The sequence below is a fragment of the Chiloscyllium plagiosum genome, chromosome 32 (assembly GCF_004010195.1).
Source record: "Chiloscyllium plagiosum isolate BGI_BamShark_2017 chromosome 32, ASM401019v2, whole genome shotgun sequence".
NCBI lineage: Eukaryota > Metazoa > Chordata > Chondrichthyes > Orectolobiformes > Hemiscylliidae > Chiloscyllium > Chiloscyllium plagiosum.
The window spans coordinates 21,053,071-21,074,531 of record NC_057741.1 but is presented as its reverse complement, the minus strand read 5'-3'; the positions used below and the strand labels follow the sequence as shown (position 1 = coordinate 21,074,531).

The window sequence follows — 21,461 nt, the reverse complement described above, 5'->3', positions numbered from 1 at the left end:
AGGCAGCAGTGCTAACCACTGTGCCACCGTGCCGCCCAAGAAATACTCATGAAGAAACATTTTTTTTCTCTTAGAGACTTGTGAGTCTTTGAAATTCCCTTCCATGAAAGGCACTGGATACAGAATCTTTGAATATTTTTAAGGCACAGATGAATAGATTCTTAATTACAAAAGGAATGCAAGATTATTGGGGATATGCGGGACTACAGAGTTGAGGTTAAAATTAGATCAGCCATGATTTTATTGAATGGTGGACAAGGCTCAAAGGACCAAGTGAATTACACATGTTCCTTGTTCATTTGTTCACAAATTGTGACCTCAGCACTGATCCCTGAAGCATTCCAGTAGTTAAAGGTTGCCATCCTGAAAAAAAGCCCCTTTATTCGACTCATTGTCTTCAAATAGTTGGACTATCTTCTATCCACGCTAATATATTATCTGCAATACCATGGGCTCTCATCCTATTAGCCAGAACGTTATTAAAAGCCTTTTGGAAATTCTGCACAAAAGATGGATCTGGCCATGTCCCACAGCAGTAGTAGGACCACATCATATCACCTGTCCCTCATGGAAATGAGTATTTTGAAAAACACCTTTGACCACAGATCCATTAAGGAGTGGTCAGCAAATGCCTTCCTCAAGGCCTTATGGGAAAAGGAGACAGTTTTTGCTGTCTGATGGTTCCTTGAGCAGACTGTTAAAGTCATTTGGCAGAATGCCTCATCACCACAGCTGAACTCAGCTGGCATCCATGTGGAAATGATCCATCTTTGAGTTCTAGATATGGTAGGTGACTGCTGCAGCACAAACTTTGAAAATTGTCCAAACTTGTGCCATGAACCACAACATCAAGAGTACCTTACATTAGATGACCATTCTTATTTACAATGTTGAGGGAGTGCACTTCCACAAGTCCAGTTTCTATCTGAACTTTGTGATAAGTACCACCTGCTTTTAGTGCATGGCCCCATCCCTCTAAACCATACTCCCAATGTTTTCAGGTAATCTAATCTGATAGTGAAGGTGATAAAGGCATGATCGATCATTTGTCAAAGAGCATGGTCTCAGTCACGCCTTAATTTACCTGAGCTCTCAAGGCGAGTTGGAACTGACTGTAAATGCACCGAGAGCAAATCTAAGTAAAAGATAGTAACATTGGCAAAGTACAGGCAGGTTTTGCACTGCAGACCTCTGGTGCCTGGGATTATCACCTCTACAAGGCCACCTCCTTCCTGATGGATTTAGCAAAAGAATTTATGTAATGCACAAAGAGAAGCCAACCATTGCTTGAAACTGCAGTACTAATGTTTCTACAAAGTTGTTGTATTCAGATGTAAATTCTCTCCCCAAATCTCACTTTAGATAGCACATCTATGATGCAGGTGAGCAAAATTCTGTCAAAGGTCTGCTTCTAATCCAGCTGATGTTTCAGGTGTCCGGTCCCCTGTCCTACCCATAGGCAATCATATTCCCCAGTAATGTGAGGTTTTCAGAGGTCTTTCCTGCCAGGTATGGTGTAAGTCCAGTCAGCGTTAATTGTCAACTCCAGAGCAGACTTGATCCGGTAGGCAATAATCTTGACAGTCCACATTCAGCAGTGTTATTGGTTGCCAATTTCTAATTTCTTCATTCTTGCACTTCCAAGTGTAGGTATGAGTGATACTGTCCTTCCTCATGGATTACACCTAGTGTCAACCAGAAGCATACTCACAAACGCCACCAGCAGGTCCTGGCTGATCCAATACAACTCTGCTGATAAGCTAGCCATTCTGTGTGATTTACTGTTCCCTGAGGACTTGAGGGCCTTTGTAAGCTGATAGACAGTTAGTGGTTTAACCTACTCTTTAATGTATGCCACCTAAGATCTCCATGATAGAGGACAGGAACGTGGGAGGCCTCCTGTCTATTAGCTTATTGTCATACAATCTGACATAAAATGATTTGTTAATTCCTCAAAATGTACGATTGAGATAATGTTACTGAGCCACCATCATCTTTCAAACTGCTAATCACAAGAGGTTTTTTTTCTGTCTGCCTCCTGGAAGAACACAAGTATGTCTCCTTCTGCTGCATGGAATGAACCCTTGACCAGACATTTTCCTTGAAAGCCCTCAAAGCAAAAGGTGAGGTTTGCCTTTTCAATTCTTGAAAATCCTTTGGCCGTACCCCTCCTAACCTTCACCCAAAGTCTACAGCAGGAGTTAGTCTGTAAACCTTTCTGGAGGATTGCACCCTCCCCCTCTTCCCTCACCTTCTGAACACTTTTGAGAAAGAAAAACTTCTTGATATCCTTTTTGACTGTTTCCCTCTAGTGTGTTGGACACTAGGAAATGGGTTTCGTCATCCTTCCTACACATTGTGAATTGCCTGGGGTTCGAACCCTCCTGGCTCTACTCCCCGAATCGAATTCACTTTCTGCTCAACTGTCAGCTCCAGCTGCAATACAGCTCTTTTAGGAGAGCCAGACAATTTTAACTTGCGAAGGCAGTTACAATTTTGGGCCCTGCACCGCACGAAGTAGGACTAGTGCAGGCAGCGTAATTGAAGAACTTTATTTACACCTCTCCAACATAGAGGGCAATGTAACATCATTCTCCGCTATTACAATATATTTTCAGGGCCCCACTACTCATATGTCAGCCAATCAACAGTGTGGTTAGGCGATGGCTACATGACAACATCATTCAAATAAGCAGGCATCATGATGTCGGCTGCTATCTGCATTATAAACAACTGGCGTGGGGTAATCGTGTCTGAATTATATATTAGGTGCAGTTTATATCTTCATTATGTCGTTGCTTTATCTTTTTAGTAGCTAACTTTCAACAGAGAAAAAACATTGATTATAACCATTTCATTAAGCATTTCTGTGTCGGTATTGTTGAATGCTAATGAGGCAGAAACAGACCTCGAGAAATCCTGGTCGGGCATTTCGACCCTCGGGGATGTGGTCGGGTGAGTGGGATTTGCTTGCGTTTCCCACCTGCTCCTTTGTATTTGGAAAGTGAAGGCGAATATTTCTCCCACATTTCGCGAGCTTTCAAGAACTGTATTTGCAAGGATTAATGCTTTCTCGGGCTAAATCTTCAAAGCACTTTGGGGAGCTGTGTCCTTTGGTGATTGGCAGTTGAACTTTTACCTCACTCAGGCTAGAGAAAGCGTTTATTCGCTTGAATAAGTGAGACTAAGAAAAACGCTCGTGATAGGTTCTCTAGGATAAGATTATCGCCACTGAATGTTTAGAAGACAAACGGGACAGCTCGGCTGGAATGTGCTAAAGCTACAAACTCGGCAAGTTGTAAATCTGGAATTTGAAAATCAGGTATTCTCTTCCGCTCATTGCAAAATAGTACAATCCAAACCAGTGGTGGGAGCTACGTACTGTTAACGTGACGCTTTGGAACCCAAAACTTCAACTAAAAAATGATCTGAAGCGAATAATGTTCAATGTTGGTGGGAGATACAGTATTACAAGACCTGCCAGAAGTCTGGATGAATTGGATTCAGTTCAGAGTATCATTGTTCACAGGTAAGCATAATAAAGAGTAACATCTAATAGAAATTATTTATGCCGGAGACTAAACCGGTATCAGTTTTCCACGATTTTCTAAAACATCATTTGAAGGTTACGTCACGACGGAGTAGGTTTTGGGGTAAAATAAATCTAACAATGTAGTTACGTTAGCCTTAAATATTAAATTGCCGATCAATTCATTTCCAAGAACATTTGCTTAATGGATTTTACGTTTCTGAAATTCCCTAGAAATCTATTGAACGTGCCCTTAGGAAAAACCACGCTGGGGGCAATACAACAAACTGCAGTTGATAAATTTCACGTGTCTTGGAGATTTCTTTTAAATTCCGCAATAAACCAAAATATATCCCGCTCTGCAGAAATATGACAGCTTACTTAATTGAGATCAGTTCTGCTTTAGTTTAATATTCTGATGTCAAATGCAATACAGTGTGTGCCTGGAGCACAAATGCAATGTAAGCGAAATTACACAAAACGCAGTGGGTGATAAGTCTGTTTTTCTTTAAGTAACAGGTCGTACTGCTTTGTTGTAGTGATCTTTTACTGCCAACTCTCAAGTCAATCCAATTGTGTGTCAACAATAATGTCTCTGTCTAACAGCCCAAGGAGGAAGTTGGGCTACATTTATGAATCTGAACTGAACAAATTTAAGAATCTGAAATCCCAAATTTGCCTGTCCTAATCTCATCTAACAGCATAAGGCAGTTTCATAAAGAATGTCAACTTCAAGGCTAAAACCAGTGTAACTGTAACGTTTACAAGGTTTATAAAACATGGCACATGATGCAGCATTATTTGCTTTCTTCCTTTGGAAGCAAGTGTCTGACCAAGTGCAAACGACTCACCCAGCTTCAGTTAAAATAATCATGGGATTAAAATAATCATGTTTCTTTTTCACTTTTTTCTTCCACGCCGTGCATTTGCTGACCAACAATTGAGTTTAGATGTTTTAAGAGTTTTCATGATTCAACTTTTTTTCCAACAAGAAGTCTCTGGTTCTGTCGAAACATTGTTTTCGGTACACTATTGTCTAACTTAGATGCGAAAGACTTTACTTAGAGAGTGCCCAAAAGATTTAGAGGATGATTCCATTATTACAGAATTGGAGTTGGCCTCCTTGGAAAAGGTTAAAGGAATTAATGGAAGTGTTCGAGTCATCAGGGGTCTAGTCAGAGTAAATGGAGAGGAACTATTTCCATTGGCATCAAGGTCCAAACCAAAAAGCATGCACTAATGAGATTGGCAAAAGACAAAAGTCTTTATAATCGTGGTTTTCGAAAAACGGAATTAGGTAAGTGCCTGAAGAGAGAATTGCAGAGCTACGGTGAAGGAGCAGATGGATGGGGCTAGCAATTCTATGATTCTGTGATTGAAATCTCTCCTTTACCGTTCCTGACTAAACGATGTATTCTTGAGAATTTAGGAACTTGTGTGTTCTAAACAATACCACTTGTCCATCAAAACTTTTCTGAGCACAAAAAGTAAATGAAACCGAGTGAAAAACTAGTGGCCTTTCGGTGAGAGAGTCTCGCTGCGTTTGGGACAATTTGAGTGTTTGATTTGAAATCTTTTACGTTAAGTTTGAATCATTTTTCTTGTAGAAAATCGAGGTCAAAATATACTAACAGATCTTACAAGGATGTTTCGGGTTGTGAAGTTGGGACTCCATAATTGGCGTATACGATAGAAACGTGTATATTTTGATTCAATGAATTCTAGGGCAGGTGAACATTTCAAATTTTCTTTGCGGGGTGCTAAGTGGGTTATATTAAGATCAACGTTTCCATATTTTGGCGCTTTTCCTCGGATGATGTGTCCACTTGAATCAAGTAACAAATTGTTCTGCGCACATTTACACTCGGGAGAAATGTCTTTTCCCATTTTGTTCATTTGGCACTTTTGTAAAGATCCCATAAATGCTTGACCATTGGAGTTCATGTTAAAATAAAAGGGCCTTTGTTAGTTCTTTGTTAGTGATCATTATATCCTTGCCTTAAACAGTAATATTTGTAGTATTTGTAATTTTAGTAATGTTATAAACATTTTGTTTTGAATGATATGAACAATCGTAGTGCACTCAGTTCCGTTCGACCGTTTCCTGTCAGATTCTGACGGACTTATATATATTTTACATTTTCATATTAAAACATTACTTTTGAATAAGTAATTTGATTTGTTTTTTTTAGGTTCAATCATTACATCCATTTGAAACTTGATCATTATTGAGAGGTACATGATGCAATAAAAGGTGTCTTGGTCATAGTATGGTATTACCTCGGACAAGGTGAACTCCTCTGCATTGTGGGTCATTATGCTGGTTAACAAAGGATTTACCTGATGAAATTATATGCTATATTGTCTAGCTGATCAAATTGATGAAAAGCTGATAACAGAATTTAAAGTGTGAAATTAATGTTTATAATATTGAAGGAGTAGACTATGAAATTTGGAATGATATTTAGGCTTTTTAACAATTGAGGTTAGTCGCCCTTATTAAATATGTGGCTTTTGCCCAAAACCTCGATTTTCCCGCTCCTGGGATGCTACCTGACCTGCTGTGCTTTTCCAGCATCACTTTAATCTTAGCCCTTATTAGATTGCTATCCCTAATAATGTTGATGCTTCGGGCAGGTTCCTATGCAAACAAAAATCGAGGGATGCATTGCCTTTTACTTAGGAAACATTGTCTAGTTTGGTACTTTATGCAATTGGGAAAAAAATTGCCCAAGTTTTGGGCTTTGGAATAGGATGTTGATTTTTTTCAGCGAGTCTGGAATATTTTGTATTTCAGCTCTAGAGTACGTGAAAAAGCTGGCTGTCTTTGGAAAGTCCTGTTGTATCTAACAGGCTGTCCTTTAGATGAAATGAGGTCCTAGTTGCTTGCTCAGGTAGGCAGATTAGATTCATTGGCATTGATACAAAGGGAAAAGGGAGTTCTGCTACCTTTTCAACATTGCTTCCTTCAGCAGAAAGAACAAATCAACTGGTCTTTTATTGAAATTATTGTTTATGTGGCCACTTTTTGTGCACACATTGGTTGCCTGTCTCCAGCACCATTTCCGAGTGGCATGAACCGGTGATACAATGTGAATCACTCTCACTCAACCTGTCTTTTATTGCAGAGTAACATTATTTGGAACGCATGTACTTATGAGATTTTTAATGTTCACAGCATATTGATAGGACAGCTCACTATGTGTGAACTTTAGAAAGTTCTAAGATAGTCCCAGGGATTTCTAAATTTGAAGAAAAAGCAGAAGGTGCTGGACAAACTCAGCAGGTCTGGCAGCAACCGTGAGGAGAAACAGTTAACACTTCACGTTCAATATGATGACTTCAGGACGGAAGACGGAACTGGAAAAGTGATGGGTTTATACTTTAGTAAAAGGTAGATAAGAGCAAATGAACAGCAGTGACATTTAGGGAAATATTAGAGATGCTGTAGAACAAAATGCATAAGGTGTGGTAATAGTAGTAGAGAATAGAGAGGGCCAGAGTAATTTTCTGCAATTCTTTCTCTGTTTTTATTTCAGATTTTCAGCATCAATGGTAGCTTCTTTTTAATTTCTAAAATTTGTCTTTTGTACATCTGCTTTTCATTAAACGTAGAGTAACTGTCCTCATATTCTGTGTCAATTATCATTATTTTAAGACGGCAGGGAAGTGGAAGCAAGTGAAGATAATAATTTGAAATAATCAATACAGTAACAATGGATTGGATGGCCATCTTCTGTTCTTTAACATTTTCTGATTCTATTTCTTGTCTCTTACTATTGGACACCTAATCTGAATTGATAGAATGTAAATGTTACTGATGGAGACACAAATTAACTCATTATCATACATTGTATTGCCGTGAAGACAAAATTATTTGACAGTAACACAATATAGGTAATAACACTAAAAATATTATTGTGAGTTGATATACAATATGCATTTCAATGTATTGATATATTGGATAAACTTAAATAGGCTGATGTACTCACAGATACTTAAGCAGTAAGGACAAAAGTACTTTTTTCACCAAAATGGGAATCAACTTGTTGAACAAGATACAGCAGAAAGCCATTTACACAGACAAGATTAATATACTAAATCTCCATCAGTAACATGAGCAGAGGGTATTTTCTTTACATTCCATCTATTCAGATTGAGTGTCTGATAGCGAGGGCAAGAAGTAGAATCAGAAAATGATACAGAACAGAAGATGGCAATTCAATCCATTGTTGCTATGCTAGGTATTTTGGAAAAAAATTAACTTCAATTACACCCATTCCCCTGCTCATGTCCCTTATAGCTCTGCAAATCTTTCCCCTTCTAGTATTTATATAATTCTATTTTCAAATTATTGAATTTCAGTTAATAAACCCGAAGACATTGTATACTTTATTTATAGGGGCACGAAGTACAAGAGCAGGAGGTTATGTTAAAATTGTACAGGAAGCTGACTTAGCCTCAGTTGAGAGTCGGGAAGATGTGGGTGCCATCTTTTAGGAAGGATGTAAAGGCATTTAAGAGAGTGTGGAAAGGATTTTTGGGAATGATTCAAGGGCTCAGGAACATCAGTTAGGAAAATAGATTGGAGAAGTTATGACTGTTTTCCCTGTAAAAAAGAAGAATGAAAGGAGATTTGATAAATTTTCAAATTTGAATCTGGAGGAGATAGAAAGGATTGGCAAAAAGAAAACAAAAGCAATATGAGAAATGCAGTGAGTGGTTAAGATCTGAAATGCACTGCCTGAAAGTGAGCTGGAGACAAATTTAACTGAAGCATTCAAACAGGAATTAGGCTATTATCTGAAGAGGGTTATAAAGAGAAGGCAGGAGAATCAATTAAATGAATTAATCATTCAAAGAGCCACTCAGACATGATCGGATGAATTGCCTCTCTCTGCACTGTAATGATCCTGTGATTCTGCAAAATCAACCCACTCCATTGTGCAATTAATAAATTTGATCAAGTTGGTTAAACATGATTTGTCTTTTAAATACCAATACTAGCTTATTTATTATCACATCTTTTATGTGCAAACTAACTTTGTCTAGTTTACTGTCTTTAAACATTTTCCCACTACTGATGTTAGGCTAACTGGCCTATAGTTACCAGGTTTGTCATTATTTTCTTTTAAGGCAAAAGTAAGTTAGAGTCCCAGCTGATGTTATTACTGGACAAGTCAGATCCTAGACTGAAATCTGGCTTGATAGATCATTTTTTGATTTATGATTTTAACAAATTAGTCTCTTGCTGAAATATAAGCAGAGAGTGCTGCAGATTTTACTTTAACAATAAATCAAGTTAATTAACTAAAGAAAAGAACCTACATCAAAAATATAATGTCATTAATCCCAAAACATTCCTTTATAATTTGAAAAAGAAACAACGGCTTTTGTATAGTACTGAAAACTGCCAAATGCAATGTCCCAAAACACTACTCACACCAGAATTACAGTCTCTAATATTTCAGTAGGTTTAAATCACATGTAATTTTGACACATAGACTGTCAATACAGACAACTTCTTCCTAAACATAAATGTACTGTTTTCCCCAGAGTGGGGGAGTCCAAATCTAGAAGACATAGGTTTAAGTTGAGAGTGGGAAGTTTTAAAAGGGATCTTAAGGTCAACTTTTTCACACAGAGGGTGGTGCATGTTCGGAATGAGCTGCCAGAATAAGTGTTGGAGGCTGGTACAATTACAACATTTAAAAGGCAAATGGATGTTAATATGAATAGAGAAGGTTTAGAGGGATATGGGACAAATGCTGGCAAATGGGACTAGATTAGGACCCGTGGAGACCCGTGGAGGATTAGGAGACTAGGACCCATGGACACAGCCTTAGAATTAGAGGGGGTAAATTCAGAACAGAAATGCGGAGACATTTCTTCAGCCAGAGAGTGGTGGGCCTGTGGAATTCATTGCCGTAAAGTGCAGTGGAGGCTGGGACACTAAATGTCTTCAAGGCAGAGATTGATAAATTCTTGATGTCACAAGGAATTAAGGGCTACGGGGAGAATGCGGGTAAGTGAAGTTGAAATGCCCATCAGCCATGATTGAATGGCGGAGTGGACTCGATGGGCCGAATGGCCTTACTTCTGCTCCTATGTCTTATGGTCTTATAGATTAGGTTAAGATATCTGGTCTGCATGGACGAGTTGGACCAAAGGGTTTCTGTGCTGTATATCTCTATGACTCTACTCAACTTTATCTCTTCAGGGTTTTATCCCAACACTTCACTCTAAGGTAATCTAGTTTATCATATTCATCTCTTCTCAGAGGCACTAGTCTATACAGCCATCTTCAGCCAAGGAACTTTGCTTTGTAGAAAATAAACCTCCCTCTGTAAGCTTTAAAACAATAAGTCCTAGAAATCTTTAATAAAGCTTGAAGTAAACCAAAATCAATTAGCAGTGCTCAAAAAAACTTCTAAATCTAGGCCTCAAAAAACGGTTTTAAAAGAAAGGCTATAGAAATATTTACATGGTAATTATTAACTTCAGGCACACAGAAAATCTGCATGTTACAATGGGGAATTACAATGCTATTAGGAAGGAACTGAGACGCCTAGATTGAGAACAGATGCTCTCAGGGAAATGCACAACGAAATGTGGAAGTTGTTTAGGAAGCACTTGCTGATACTGCTGGACAGGTTTGTCCCACTGAAGCAAGGAAGGGATGGTGGGTTGAAAGAACTTTGGGTGACAAGGAATATGGAACATCTAGTCAAGAGGAAGAAGGAAGCTTAAGGTTGAGGAGGCAAGGATCAGACAGGGCTTTAGAGTGTTACAAGGCAGCCGGGAAGGAACAGAAGAATGGACTTAGGAGAGCTAGAAGGGGGATTAAGGAAAACACTAAGGTGTTCTACACTTATATGAGAATGGCCAGAGTAAGGGTAGAGCCAATCAGAGATAGTGGAGGGAATTTGTGCCTGGAGTCGGAGGAGGTAGGGGAGGTCCTTAATGAATACTTTGCTTCAGTATTCACTACTGAGAGGGACACTGACATTTCTGAAGATGGCATGAAACAGACTGATATGCTAGAACAGGTTGATGTTAGGAAGGAGGATGTGCTTAAAATTTTGAACAACATAAGGATAGATAAATCCTATGGGCCAGACAGGCAATACCCTAGGTTACTACAGGAAGTAAGGGAAGAGATTGTTGCATTCTTGGCGATGTATCCTCACTGACCACTGGAATAGTACCAGATGCAGGTCATTCATCACAAAGCTATACTGACTATCTCTAATCAAACTATCGTTTTCCAAGTGATTATAAATCCTGTTAATCAGAATCCTCTCCAGTACTTTGCCCACCACTGACATAAGACTGACTGGTCTGTAATTCCCAGGGTTATCCTTGAACAAGGGAATGACTTTTGCCACCCTCCAATCATCTGGTACTACTCCAGTGGAGAGTGAGAATACATCACCAAAGGCGCAGCAATCTCTTCCCTTGCTTCCCGTATTAACCTAGGGTATAGCCATCTGGCCCAGAGGATTTATCTATCCTTATGTAGTTCAAACTTTACTGAATTCTTTAAGGATGTGACACATGTTGATGAAGGTAGAGCTGGGGACGTTGTATACATGGATTTTAAGAAGGCGTTTGATAAGGTTCTCCATGGTAGGCTCATTCAGGAGGCATGGGATACAGGGAAACCTGTCTATCTGGATACAGAATTGGCTGGCCCATGGAAGACAGAGGGTGGTGGTAGATGGAAAGTATTCTGACTGGAGCTTGGAGACCAGTGGTGTTCCACAGAGATCAGTTCTGGGACATCTGCTGTTTGTGATTTTTATAATTGACTTGGATGAAGAAGTGGAAAAATGAGGTAGTAAGTTTGCCGATGACATGACGGTTGGTGGAGATGTGGATAGTGTGGAGAGCTGTTGTAGGTTGCAACAGGACATTGACAGGATGCAGAGCTGGGCTGTTAAGTGGCAGATGAATTTCAACCTGCAAAAATGTGAAATCATTCACTTTGGAAGGCTGAATTTGAATGCAGAATACAGGTTTAAAGGCAGGATTCTTGGTGTGGAGGAACTGAGGGATCTTGGGGTCCACATCCATAGATCCCTCAAGGTTGCCACTCAAGTTGATAGGGTTGTTAAGAAGGCGTATGGTGTGTTGGCTTTCATTAGCAGGGGAATTGAGTTTAAGAGCCACAAGGTTATGCTGCAGTTCTATATAGCCCTGGTTATTGTGTTCAGTTCCGGTCACCTCATTATAGGAAGGATGTGGAAGCTTTAGAGAGGGTGCAGAGGAGATTTACTAGGATGCTACCTGGACTGGAGGGCATGTCTTATGAAGAAAGGTTGAGGGAGCTAGGCTTTTTCTCATTGGAGGAAAGAAAGATGAGTGGTGACTTGATAAAGGTGTACAAGATGTTGAGAGGAATGGATAGTCAGTGACTTTTTCCTATTGTGTAAATGTCTATCATGAGGGGTCATAATTTTAAGGTAATTGGAAGAAGGTTTAGGCGAGATGTCAGAGGTCTGTTCTTTACACAGAGAGTAGTGGGTGCATGGAATGCGCTGCTAGCAGTCGTAGTAGAGTCAGATACATTAGGGACATTTAAGTGACTCTTGGATAGGCAAATGGAAGATAGTAAAATGAAGGGTATGTAGGTTAGTCTGATCTTAGAGTAGGATAAAAGGCCAGCACAACATCGAGGGCCAAAAGGCCCCTCCTGTGCTGTACTGTTCTATGTTCTAACTGAAAAACTAAAAATGCAAACTTACAAGAAGTGATATTAAAACATATATAAATATCTCAGTTTACATGACAAGAAAAATTTTCAATCCTCCAGTCATTTGACATCACTTCCACATACAAGTAGGACCAGAGTGTCAGTTAGCTCAGTGCCTGGGCAGTTGGTTTGATCCCTGCACCAGCTAGGGTTATCATGAAGGACTGTGCTTCTTAATAGTTCTTCTTGCCTAAAGCTTAGTGACCATCAGGTTAAGCACCTCCAATCATCTAGCTCTAATGAGAGAGCCATACAGTCTGGTAGGATTATAATTACTTTACTTTTATACAGGAGGCTTGGAAGATTATAACCAGGCATTCTGTAATTTTCATTTCAAATATAATCATATATATATTTTCTTTTTTTATTTTATATCTCTGAAAAAAATAACTAATGAGGTAAAGGAGGACCTTTTGAGAAAAGAATTTGATTAGGTCACATTTTCTTTCTATACCAGCAGATGTTGCTGATTGCCCATTTTTGCATCATGGCATTTTATGAATATCATGAGGTAATGTTGTTTATTTTTGCCTGACATTTACAGTGGTACAGTCCTTGCCAGTTCAGTTGTGATTTGTGTTTAAATATTAAATTTGAGTTAATTATTTATACTGTGTTTGTTCCTGGGATACAAGTATTGCACATCTCTAGTTGGGAGTAGAGTATTAAGATTCATGGGTAGAGATGATTATGTAGAGAAAGTAGATGCCTTTCCAGAAGGATATTAGCAGTGGTAATATTTTTTTCTTTGCAGACTCTTCTTGAGATATGTCATGGACTACATTTTTTGACTTTCAGGGCTACGTTTTCATTCTCACTAACTTTTCATTATGTGAGATGCAATCCCATAGAAACATGATCTTCAGTATTTGTGTTTACATATCGCTTATTTGGACTCTCAAAATCAGAACTGAAAGACTTCATCGATATTCTCAATAACAATCAATTTTCCAATTAACTTAGAGCCATGGCACACAAAAAAAGCTAAAATTTCATAGATACCGCAGTAATTAAACTGGCACATGACAATAATAGCATATTAGCAATAAAAGTTTTGTTCAGTAAATAAACTTGTAATTTGCACGGAATTCCTTACTATGCATGGGATGGAGGAATGTGGACCAAGGGCAGGCAGAAGGGATTAGTTTGATTCAGCATCATGTTCGACACAACATTGTGGGCAGAATAGTCCATTTCAAATGACTTTGAATTTTCCTGATTCCCAGTCAGCTAGATATTGATTTGTTGACAGGCTCCCCTTGGCAGCCTCTCTCCCTCTTTTTAGTCATTTGCTTCTCCCCTGCATTGCGGCCATTGGCTCCTCTTCATCTTCCACCCATCTCCCAATTACAGCCACTGATCTCTCCTCTCCAACTCTACTGCTTTGGCAGTCATTTAGTTCTTCTCCTTCCCCTTTCTAGCCACCCAGGACTTACATTGTCTGGCAATAGATCTGTTCTTCCTTGGACCTTGCCTGACAGATTCATTCTGTCTGGCAGATTGGTAGTCCCCCAACCATACTCAGCAGACTGACACTCCCCATCCAAGGTTCACTAGTTTTGTTCACAGCCACTACTCACCTTCTTGCTGCTCCTCCACTCACAGGATGTTCTCCTTCTGCATAATGAGTCTATCACAGCAAACATGGGAGGAGCAATTTCTTTCAAAAGATCTCAGTTCCATGGATAGTGGTAACTTTTTTCTGATTGGTTTCCCATTATTCACTGTTCCTGAGTAATTTGACCAGTTTCAAGAGTAATTTTGCCAATTGGCCCTGTGCAGTTCCGACAGCTGGACTCTGCTATATCAATTCAGATTTACAACATTTTGGCAGCTTCCACAATCTTTTTAATTAATGCCTGACTAGATTTATTGAGTATTACTTTTTCATTACTTTCCATAATGAGATTTAAGGTCATTAATTTGCACTATTAAGCAATTACCATAACTGCATGGCTGCAGATCATATGTCATGAAAGTGCCACAAAGAATTTTTGAGAACATGAAGTGACAAAAATGTAATCTAGATATTTATGCATAAATGTAACAAAATATATGCTAGTCAATCTATTTTGGTAAGCAATTTGATCATTCAGTTTCCTCTCACAGTCCAAAGATGTGCAGATTAGATGGATTTGCCATGCTAAATTGCCCTGTAGTTTCCAGGAATGTGCAGGTTAGGTGGATTAACCATGATAAAAGTGGGTTGACGGGGATAGGATGGGATGCTGCTGAGAAGTTAATGCAAACTTGATGGGTCAAATGGCCTCCTTCTACTTTGTGGGGAATCTATGATAAGTGTGCATATAGTATAAAAATGCAAAATGTCAGCAAGTTGAAACAAAAGTGTGCATAAAACATATGAAAATTTTATGGCTATGACTGCAAATTTCCAGTGATATTATTGTAAATAGATATGAATGGAGACAGAATTTGTATATATCCAGGGCACTTTTTGGAGCTAATATGATGTCATTAACTACATTGATATCATGTGTACATTAGTATCCTCTAAATCTGTATCCTAAATAGCAAGTCTATTCACCAGGTTTACAATGCTATCTACATATCCTAAAGATGTCTAATATTACAACCACATGTAATGTTAATCAGAGGGGATTTATATCCCTGCTGGCCCAAAGATAACAGTGTAAATGCAGACTAAATTCCAATGTGATTTTGGAGTCAGCAAAATAATCCACATAATACTTCTGCTCAATTTTGTAACTGAATCTGTTCAAGCCTTAAGATACACCGCACAGGTTGGCGTTCGTCCAATACCAAATAGTCTCCCGTCAATACTTAATTGTTTGTTTAAATAAATAAAGGCCTTGAGGTGTAGTAATGTCTGAGATATCTCAGACGTTTCTGAATAAAAATCCTACCGTGTTTATTGTTGACGCGCACTGTTGTCTGAGGCGAGTACTAGGGGTTTGGATCATGCCTGTGTCAAAGATAATTATTTTAGAAAAGCTGACCTCTGTTTGAGTTTTGATGAACGTTTTCCGTGCTCACGACTAAGAGTGATAGCGTAAGTTTTCAGTGGTTAAAGCTAATCGATTCAACAAAACATTGGGCAGAAGGGCCTGTATCTCTGATGAATGATTCGAGGATTTACTGGTGACATTCGCTCCGCTTTAACAGCTTCTCTCGTTTCTATGGCTACGGAGCTGCAGCCAATCATGGCAGGAGACTGCCGGACACGTGGCGGGCCTGAAAGCCCGGATGTTTCACAACATGGCGGCGGGCTGAGGCAAGTGCCTTTACCGACGGGCTGTTTTCTGCCGGGGGACGGCAGAGTTTCCGTCAAAGTGACGGGATGTCTTCCCGAATCACTGGTGTCGGTGGCACCGGGGAGCGGAGTTACGAGACGCCTGGTTCCCTGGAGGATGCGAGGCCGGAAAGTGAGGGCGACGCGGAGTCAACGTCGTCCGCTGAGCTCACCACCGACACGGACTCGTGCTCCTCGCTGTAAGTTCAAAGTTGAAGCATGGCGGTAGCTGGTTGCACGTCAGCCGGAGCGTGACAATACTGTCAGCATTCAGGAAGATATGATTTGGAGATGCCGGTGTTGGACTGGGGTGTACAAAGTTAAAAATCACACAACACCAGGTTATAGTCCAACAGGTTTAATTGGAAGCACACTAGCTTTCGGAGCGACGCTCCTTCATCAGGTGATTGTGGAGGGCTCGATCCTAACACAGAATTTGTAGCTATAAATTCTGTGTTACGATCGAGCCCTCCACAACCACCTGATGAAGGAGCGTCGCTCCGAAAGCTAGTGTGCTTCCAATTAAACCTGTTGGACTATAACCTGGTGTTGTGATTTTTAACGGGGAGAAAGTGAGGGCTGCAGATGCTGGAGATCAGAGCTGAAAACGTGTTGCTGGAAAAGCGCAGCAGGTCAGGCAGCATCCAAGAAGCAGGAGAATCGACGTTTTGGGCATAAGCCCTCCTTCAGGAATGTGATTTTTAACTTCAGGAAGATAGACTGCTGTCTGAGGTGGAGATTGACAAAGAGTCTTTTCACAAACTTCAGTGGACACCGTGCACGTTCCTAATATAGTTCTGCTACTTGCAATTGCATTGCTGCAATCTATAGCTACACAAAGTTAGGTAGGTCTGACATAATTATGATAAATATTTGGCCAGTGATTTTGCTAGATTACACCATTACCCGACATCGCATTTTAAATTCGCTGATTTCAGTGGTAATATCTTATCTAGAAATGTAGAAGCACAATGCGAATGATGTTTGTAATGGATATCGTGGTACAGTGAGTGTCTTCTGGTAAATCTTGCGTCCTAATAAAATATTTGTTCATGGTGGTAATCTAATTGCGGGATTACCAAATAGAAGTTGTTAGCGAGTTCCTGTTTCCACAAAAAATAAAGCTTTGATCGAGGCTTAACGATGCAGGGAATGTCCGAGCTTGAAAGTGCAGAGTTTTTAGAAATTTGTAGTCAGTCTGCAATGCACAGTTACACAATTTGCTGGACAATTTGACCACTAACCATTAGTCTGGTAAAAATGGGTTCTTGGAGTTTAATTTCCCACTCATATTAAATAGTCTCTTGTGCTGCTAGTTTTAGTAGGTAAAGGGTCAGGTTTAGTTAATAGCTGAACAGTGGATGAACGTTCATCAGTTGCTCATTATCAAGATTAACCTCTCACTTTCTTGGTTTCAAAATCATAGCTAAGATTTTAGATTTGGGTAAGGGATGAAACCCAAATTGTATGGAGTAAAGTGAATGAATTTGTTGAGGGGTAAAATGACAGAAGATCAACAGAAGGTAATATTGTGATATTGAGCTTGCGATATCGAATCAGTTTATACCAGTGATACTCAATGAACAGAAACCACAGAATGTCCACAGCACTTTATCTGATGTAAAATTTATTGTAAGCAGAACTTGTGAGAAGCCTCTAGGTTTCTGTGCCAGAAATACAAAAACTTGTTTGACAAGAATGACCAGAGCAAGTGATTTGTAGAATAGTAAATTGTAAGTGCAAGGTATTTCCGATTTGGGATCACCACTAAAACCTGAAGGAAAGAAAACCAATCTACATACAAATGAAGACAGATACAACAAAAATTGGGTAGTGGGTGGAAAGAGACCAGGAAATCTAGAAACTTGCCGGCAGCATTGACTTGTGGGAACTCTTCAGTACAGTCAAGTCTATCTATGCCTGGTTGTGCAAATGCCTACCTGACACACAGAATGGCGCTCATCAAGAACAATTAGGCTGTTAATTTTTATTGGAAGATGAATTTTTAGGTTCTTGTATCTTGGAAATCCCAACCAAAATATTGAAGAAAGACAGAGAAACATTCTTGGCATAAATACATGATGTCCTTTTCCCTCACCTGGCATTGTCAAAGTGAAGGAGATAGGCAAAAGCTGTTTTGGTGGACTCAGCTCCAAATTTGAGGCGAAGGTGGGAAAATGTGCTATTTGTGCAAAAGTTTGCAATCTAACTCCATTACATCCATACAGAATCCATATGGACTATACTAGACTTGTCTGAAGGGGGAATGTTTACACAGTGGTTGACGCACATGCTAAATCTCTCATTTATCTCTCCACCCTTCAGGCTCTCTGCCTGTCTACCTGATGAAGGGCTTTTGCCCGAAACGTCGATTTTACTGCTCCTCGGATGCTGCCTGAACTGCTGTGCTTTTCCAGCACCACTCTAATCTGGACTCTGGTTTCCAGATCTGCAGTCATTGTTTTTACTTAAATGGCGTAGTCATCATGAAGATGACATCTTCAGAGAAAAATCACTGAAAGACTGAGGGAGATCTTTGTGAGATTTGGTTATCCAGAATAACTTGTTAATGATAATTGTCCACCGTTTATATCACAAGAATTTATGCGTTATCTAAAGCAAAAAGGAGCTGGAAGTTTTTGTTGCAAACGTTTTGTCCCCTGGCTAGGCGACATTATCAGTGCTTGGGAGCCTCCTGCGAAGCGCTTCTTTGATGTTTCCTCCGGTGTTTATAGTGGTCTGTCCCTGCCGTTTCCGGTTGTCAGTTTCAGCTGTCCGCTGTAGTGGTTGGTATATTGGGTCCAGGTCGATGAATACTAAATACACGGGAGTACTTTGAACTGTATGAAGAATAATGATAGACTTCAATAGGACATAATATGGTGAAATGGCATGTGGCAGATGAAATTTAATTCAGCAAAGTGTGAAATGATCCATTTTATTAGGAATAACAATAGATGCAATACAAAATAAAAGTACGCTTGTCACCAGGGATGTAGGAAAAGTGGTGGTTGAGAATGTGGTGAGGTAAGGCATTCTGCTGTTTATAAATTGACACCATGATAACTAATACAAAATGTTATGGACCAAGCCAGACCCCTCAAAACATTTCAAGACGGTACCCCAGACCCTAACTTTGCTAGTTGTTTTAAGCAGGTGTAAAGTGGGTACTCCAGGAGGGAATCAGCTGGTCAAACCACTTAGTTTTAAACAAAACAGAGTTTATTTACAAGATTGCTGAATGAAACACAAAGAACAGAAAACAGAATACCGAAAAACCTATCCTATCCAAAAACCCAACAGACTATCCAAACTTGATGGTGCTGTTCCAAAATACTTGCAACAATCCCATAAACACCCCTTGGCACAAAAAATAAAATCAAACACAAGTTCTTACAGGATAGGAGTCAGAGAGAGCGAGCCTGGGCCCAGCTTTTTTTCACATGAAGACGAAGAAAAAAAAACAGAGAAAAGCTGAGCTGGAAGAACTGGCCACCCCACCGCCTTTTCATTATACAGGCTATTTTTAACTTGAAAGCCTTCTGCCTGAGGCAGTGTCTGTCAGCTAATATAAACTCATCCAAACTCAGACTTTTCGGAATCTGTATTTTTACGACCTCCTGAAGGAAAAAAAAACAAGGACAACCTAAACTTGTTAAAGGAACAGCATCGTCACAAAACCTACAATGATAAACATTTTTATAAAAGGCTGCTTTGGCCTCAGCCAAAGTATTCTATCTGATTATCAATACTGCACTTTAGGAAGGATATGAAAGCTTTGGAGAAAAGATTTAATGGGAGGTTTCAGAGATGTGAAACTACAGTTATCTGGGTTATTCTGAGGGTGGATCCTGACAGTGATATGGAAAATTGTGAGTGTAAACAGAATAGAGGAAGAAGAACTTGGCCAATAATCAGTACCCCAAGTTAAGATTTTCTGAGGAAGGGTCACTCGATTAGATTTCTTTGCATCCATGCTGCCAGACCTGAACTTTTCTGGCAATTTCTGTTTTTGTTTCAGGTTTGCACCATCCACAGTTGTTTTGTTTTTTTTGATAGATTTAAAGTCATTTGTGGAAGACGTGAGGAGTAGTTATTGTTTTATATTGCAAATGGTTAGACTCTGGCATGCATTGCATGAGTGAGTGGTAAAGGCTTGTAAAAGGGAATTGAAGAGGTACCTAAATAGAAAGAGTACTGGATTTCAGGAATAGTATAGGTGAATATGATTAGGAGACTTGCTTTTTGCAGGGAGATGACCAGGGCACAATGGGCCAAATAGACTCCTGCATTCCAGTAATTGTGATACATAACAGGCTCAAGGTGATACATGACCTAGCCCTGTTTCATCGTACTATGTTTGCAAAAAGTAACTGCTTTTTCCAGATCAGTACATTGTGCAGGGGTACATTTCCTAAGCATCGTTCACTGTGTTTACAGTGCTTCTCTTTGAAAACAAACTATTTATTTAGGAGAATGTAAACATCAATTGCACTTTTCTTTATATTCATTCAAGGAGTGTGGGTGTCACTAATCTGGCATTTATTGCCTATCCCTAATTGCCCTTAAAGGTGATAATGAGCTGTTGTCTTAAACTGCTGAAGTTCTTAGGGTGGAGATACAATCTTGTGCTATTAGGAAGGAAGGCCCAGGACTTTGACCCAGTAACAGAGAAGAACTATAGCTCCAAGTCTATTTGGTGTGTGACCTTGAAGTAGAACTTGTAGGTAGTGGCATTCTCATCTGCTGCCCTTGTCTTTCTCAGGGTTATGGCCACTAGTTTATAAGGTGTTGTTGAAGGAGTTTTGGTCAGATACTGTAATACATTTTGTATATGTTACATAATGCTTCAGTGTGCTTTATGAAGGTGGTGAATGAGGTGGAGATGCTAATAAAGTGTCCAGCTTATTGAATGTTGTAGAGGCTGTACTCATTCAGCAGGTGGGCAGTATTTTACGACAAAGGTAAAAGCAAAGTACTGTGTATGCTGGAAATCTGAAGAGTCATATCGGACTTGAATCATTAACTTTATTTCTCTCGCCACAGATGCTGCCAGGCCTGCTGAGGTTTTCTACCATTTTCTGTTCTTGTTTACATATTCCATTACATTCCTGACTTCTGCCTTGTAGGTAGTACACCGGTATTGGAGAGATGTATGGATCATAAATGCTAAGAATGAATAGCAAGTTATTAATATATAATTCCTGCATTTTCTGGTACATTTTCACTTTTGCCTCATCACTGCATTGCTACCTCTACGGTGATCTTTCTGAAAATAATATTTTTTTTTTAATTGAATACATTGGACAGATTCGTGAGTCCCTTTTTAATTTATTTCTCCTGCTGCTACTTGGCATGATTAAAAATGAAATTCTGTGTTTGTGAAGTGACTTTCATAAGCTCAGGACGTCGAATGAGTTTTTTTTTCAAAGTGTAGTCACTTGTAATTAATGGAAAAAGTATAATCAATTTATCCAGAGAAATGTTTCACAAACTATAATTAGCAGGTATATTAGAAAATGTTAGCGTAAATAATATGGGTTTACTACAGATGGCAGGAAAACTTATAGTTGTGAATAAGGAAATGGCAAATATTTTAACTCTAAGTATTCCTGAAGCAGAAGGGAGTGAGAAGGAAGGAATGAACAGTTTAGTGAAGAGATAAAACTGGAGAAATCAATAGGATTAAAATTTGACAAACCCCCTAGGTTGTTGTATCATTTTAAAAAGGAGTGGCTTTTTAAAAAAATTTGTTTGCGGATATGGGTATCACTGGCTACATCAACATTTGTTTCCTATCCTGAATTGCCTTAGGGGAAAAAAGGTAAAAACGAGATGCTGGAAACCCGAATCTGGATTAGAGTGGTGCTGGAAAAGCACAGCAGGTCAGGCAGCATCCAAGGAGC

General features: G+C 39.4%; 1 protein-coding gene across 3 annotated transcripts in view; it reads left to right on the top strand.

Moving 5' to 3' along the window:
- The first annotated feature begins 2,793 nt into the window (after positions 1 to 2,793).
- intu (inturned planar cell polarity protein) overlaps positions 2,794 to 21,461 on the top strand; it is a 119,081-nt gene continuing 100,413 nt past the window's right edge. For 2 of the 3 annotated variants that reach the window (XM_043674188.1, XM_043674186.1), the window contains exon 1: positions 15,511 to 15,755. In XM_043674188.1, the coding sequence (XP_043530123.1) occupies positions 15,604 to 15,755 (152 nt within the window). In that variant the 5' untranslated portion in view covers positions 15,511 to 15,603. Of the gene's footprint in view, positions 3,530 to 15,510; positions 15,756 to 21,461 lie in introns of those variants that run through there. The other variant, XM_043674187.1, reaches the window with a different exon arrangement.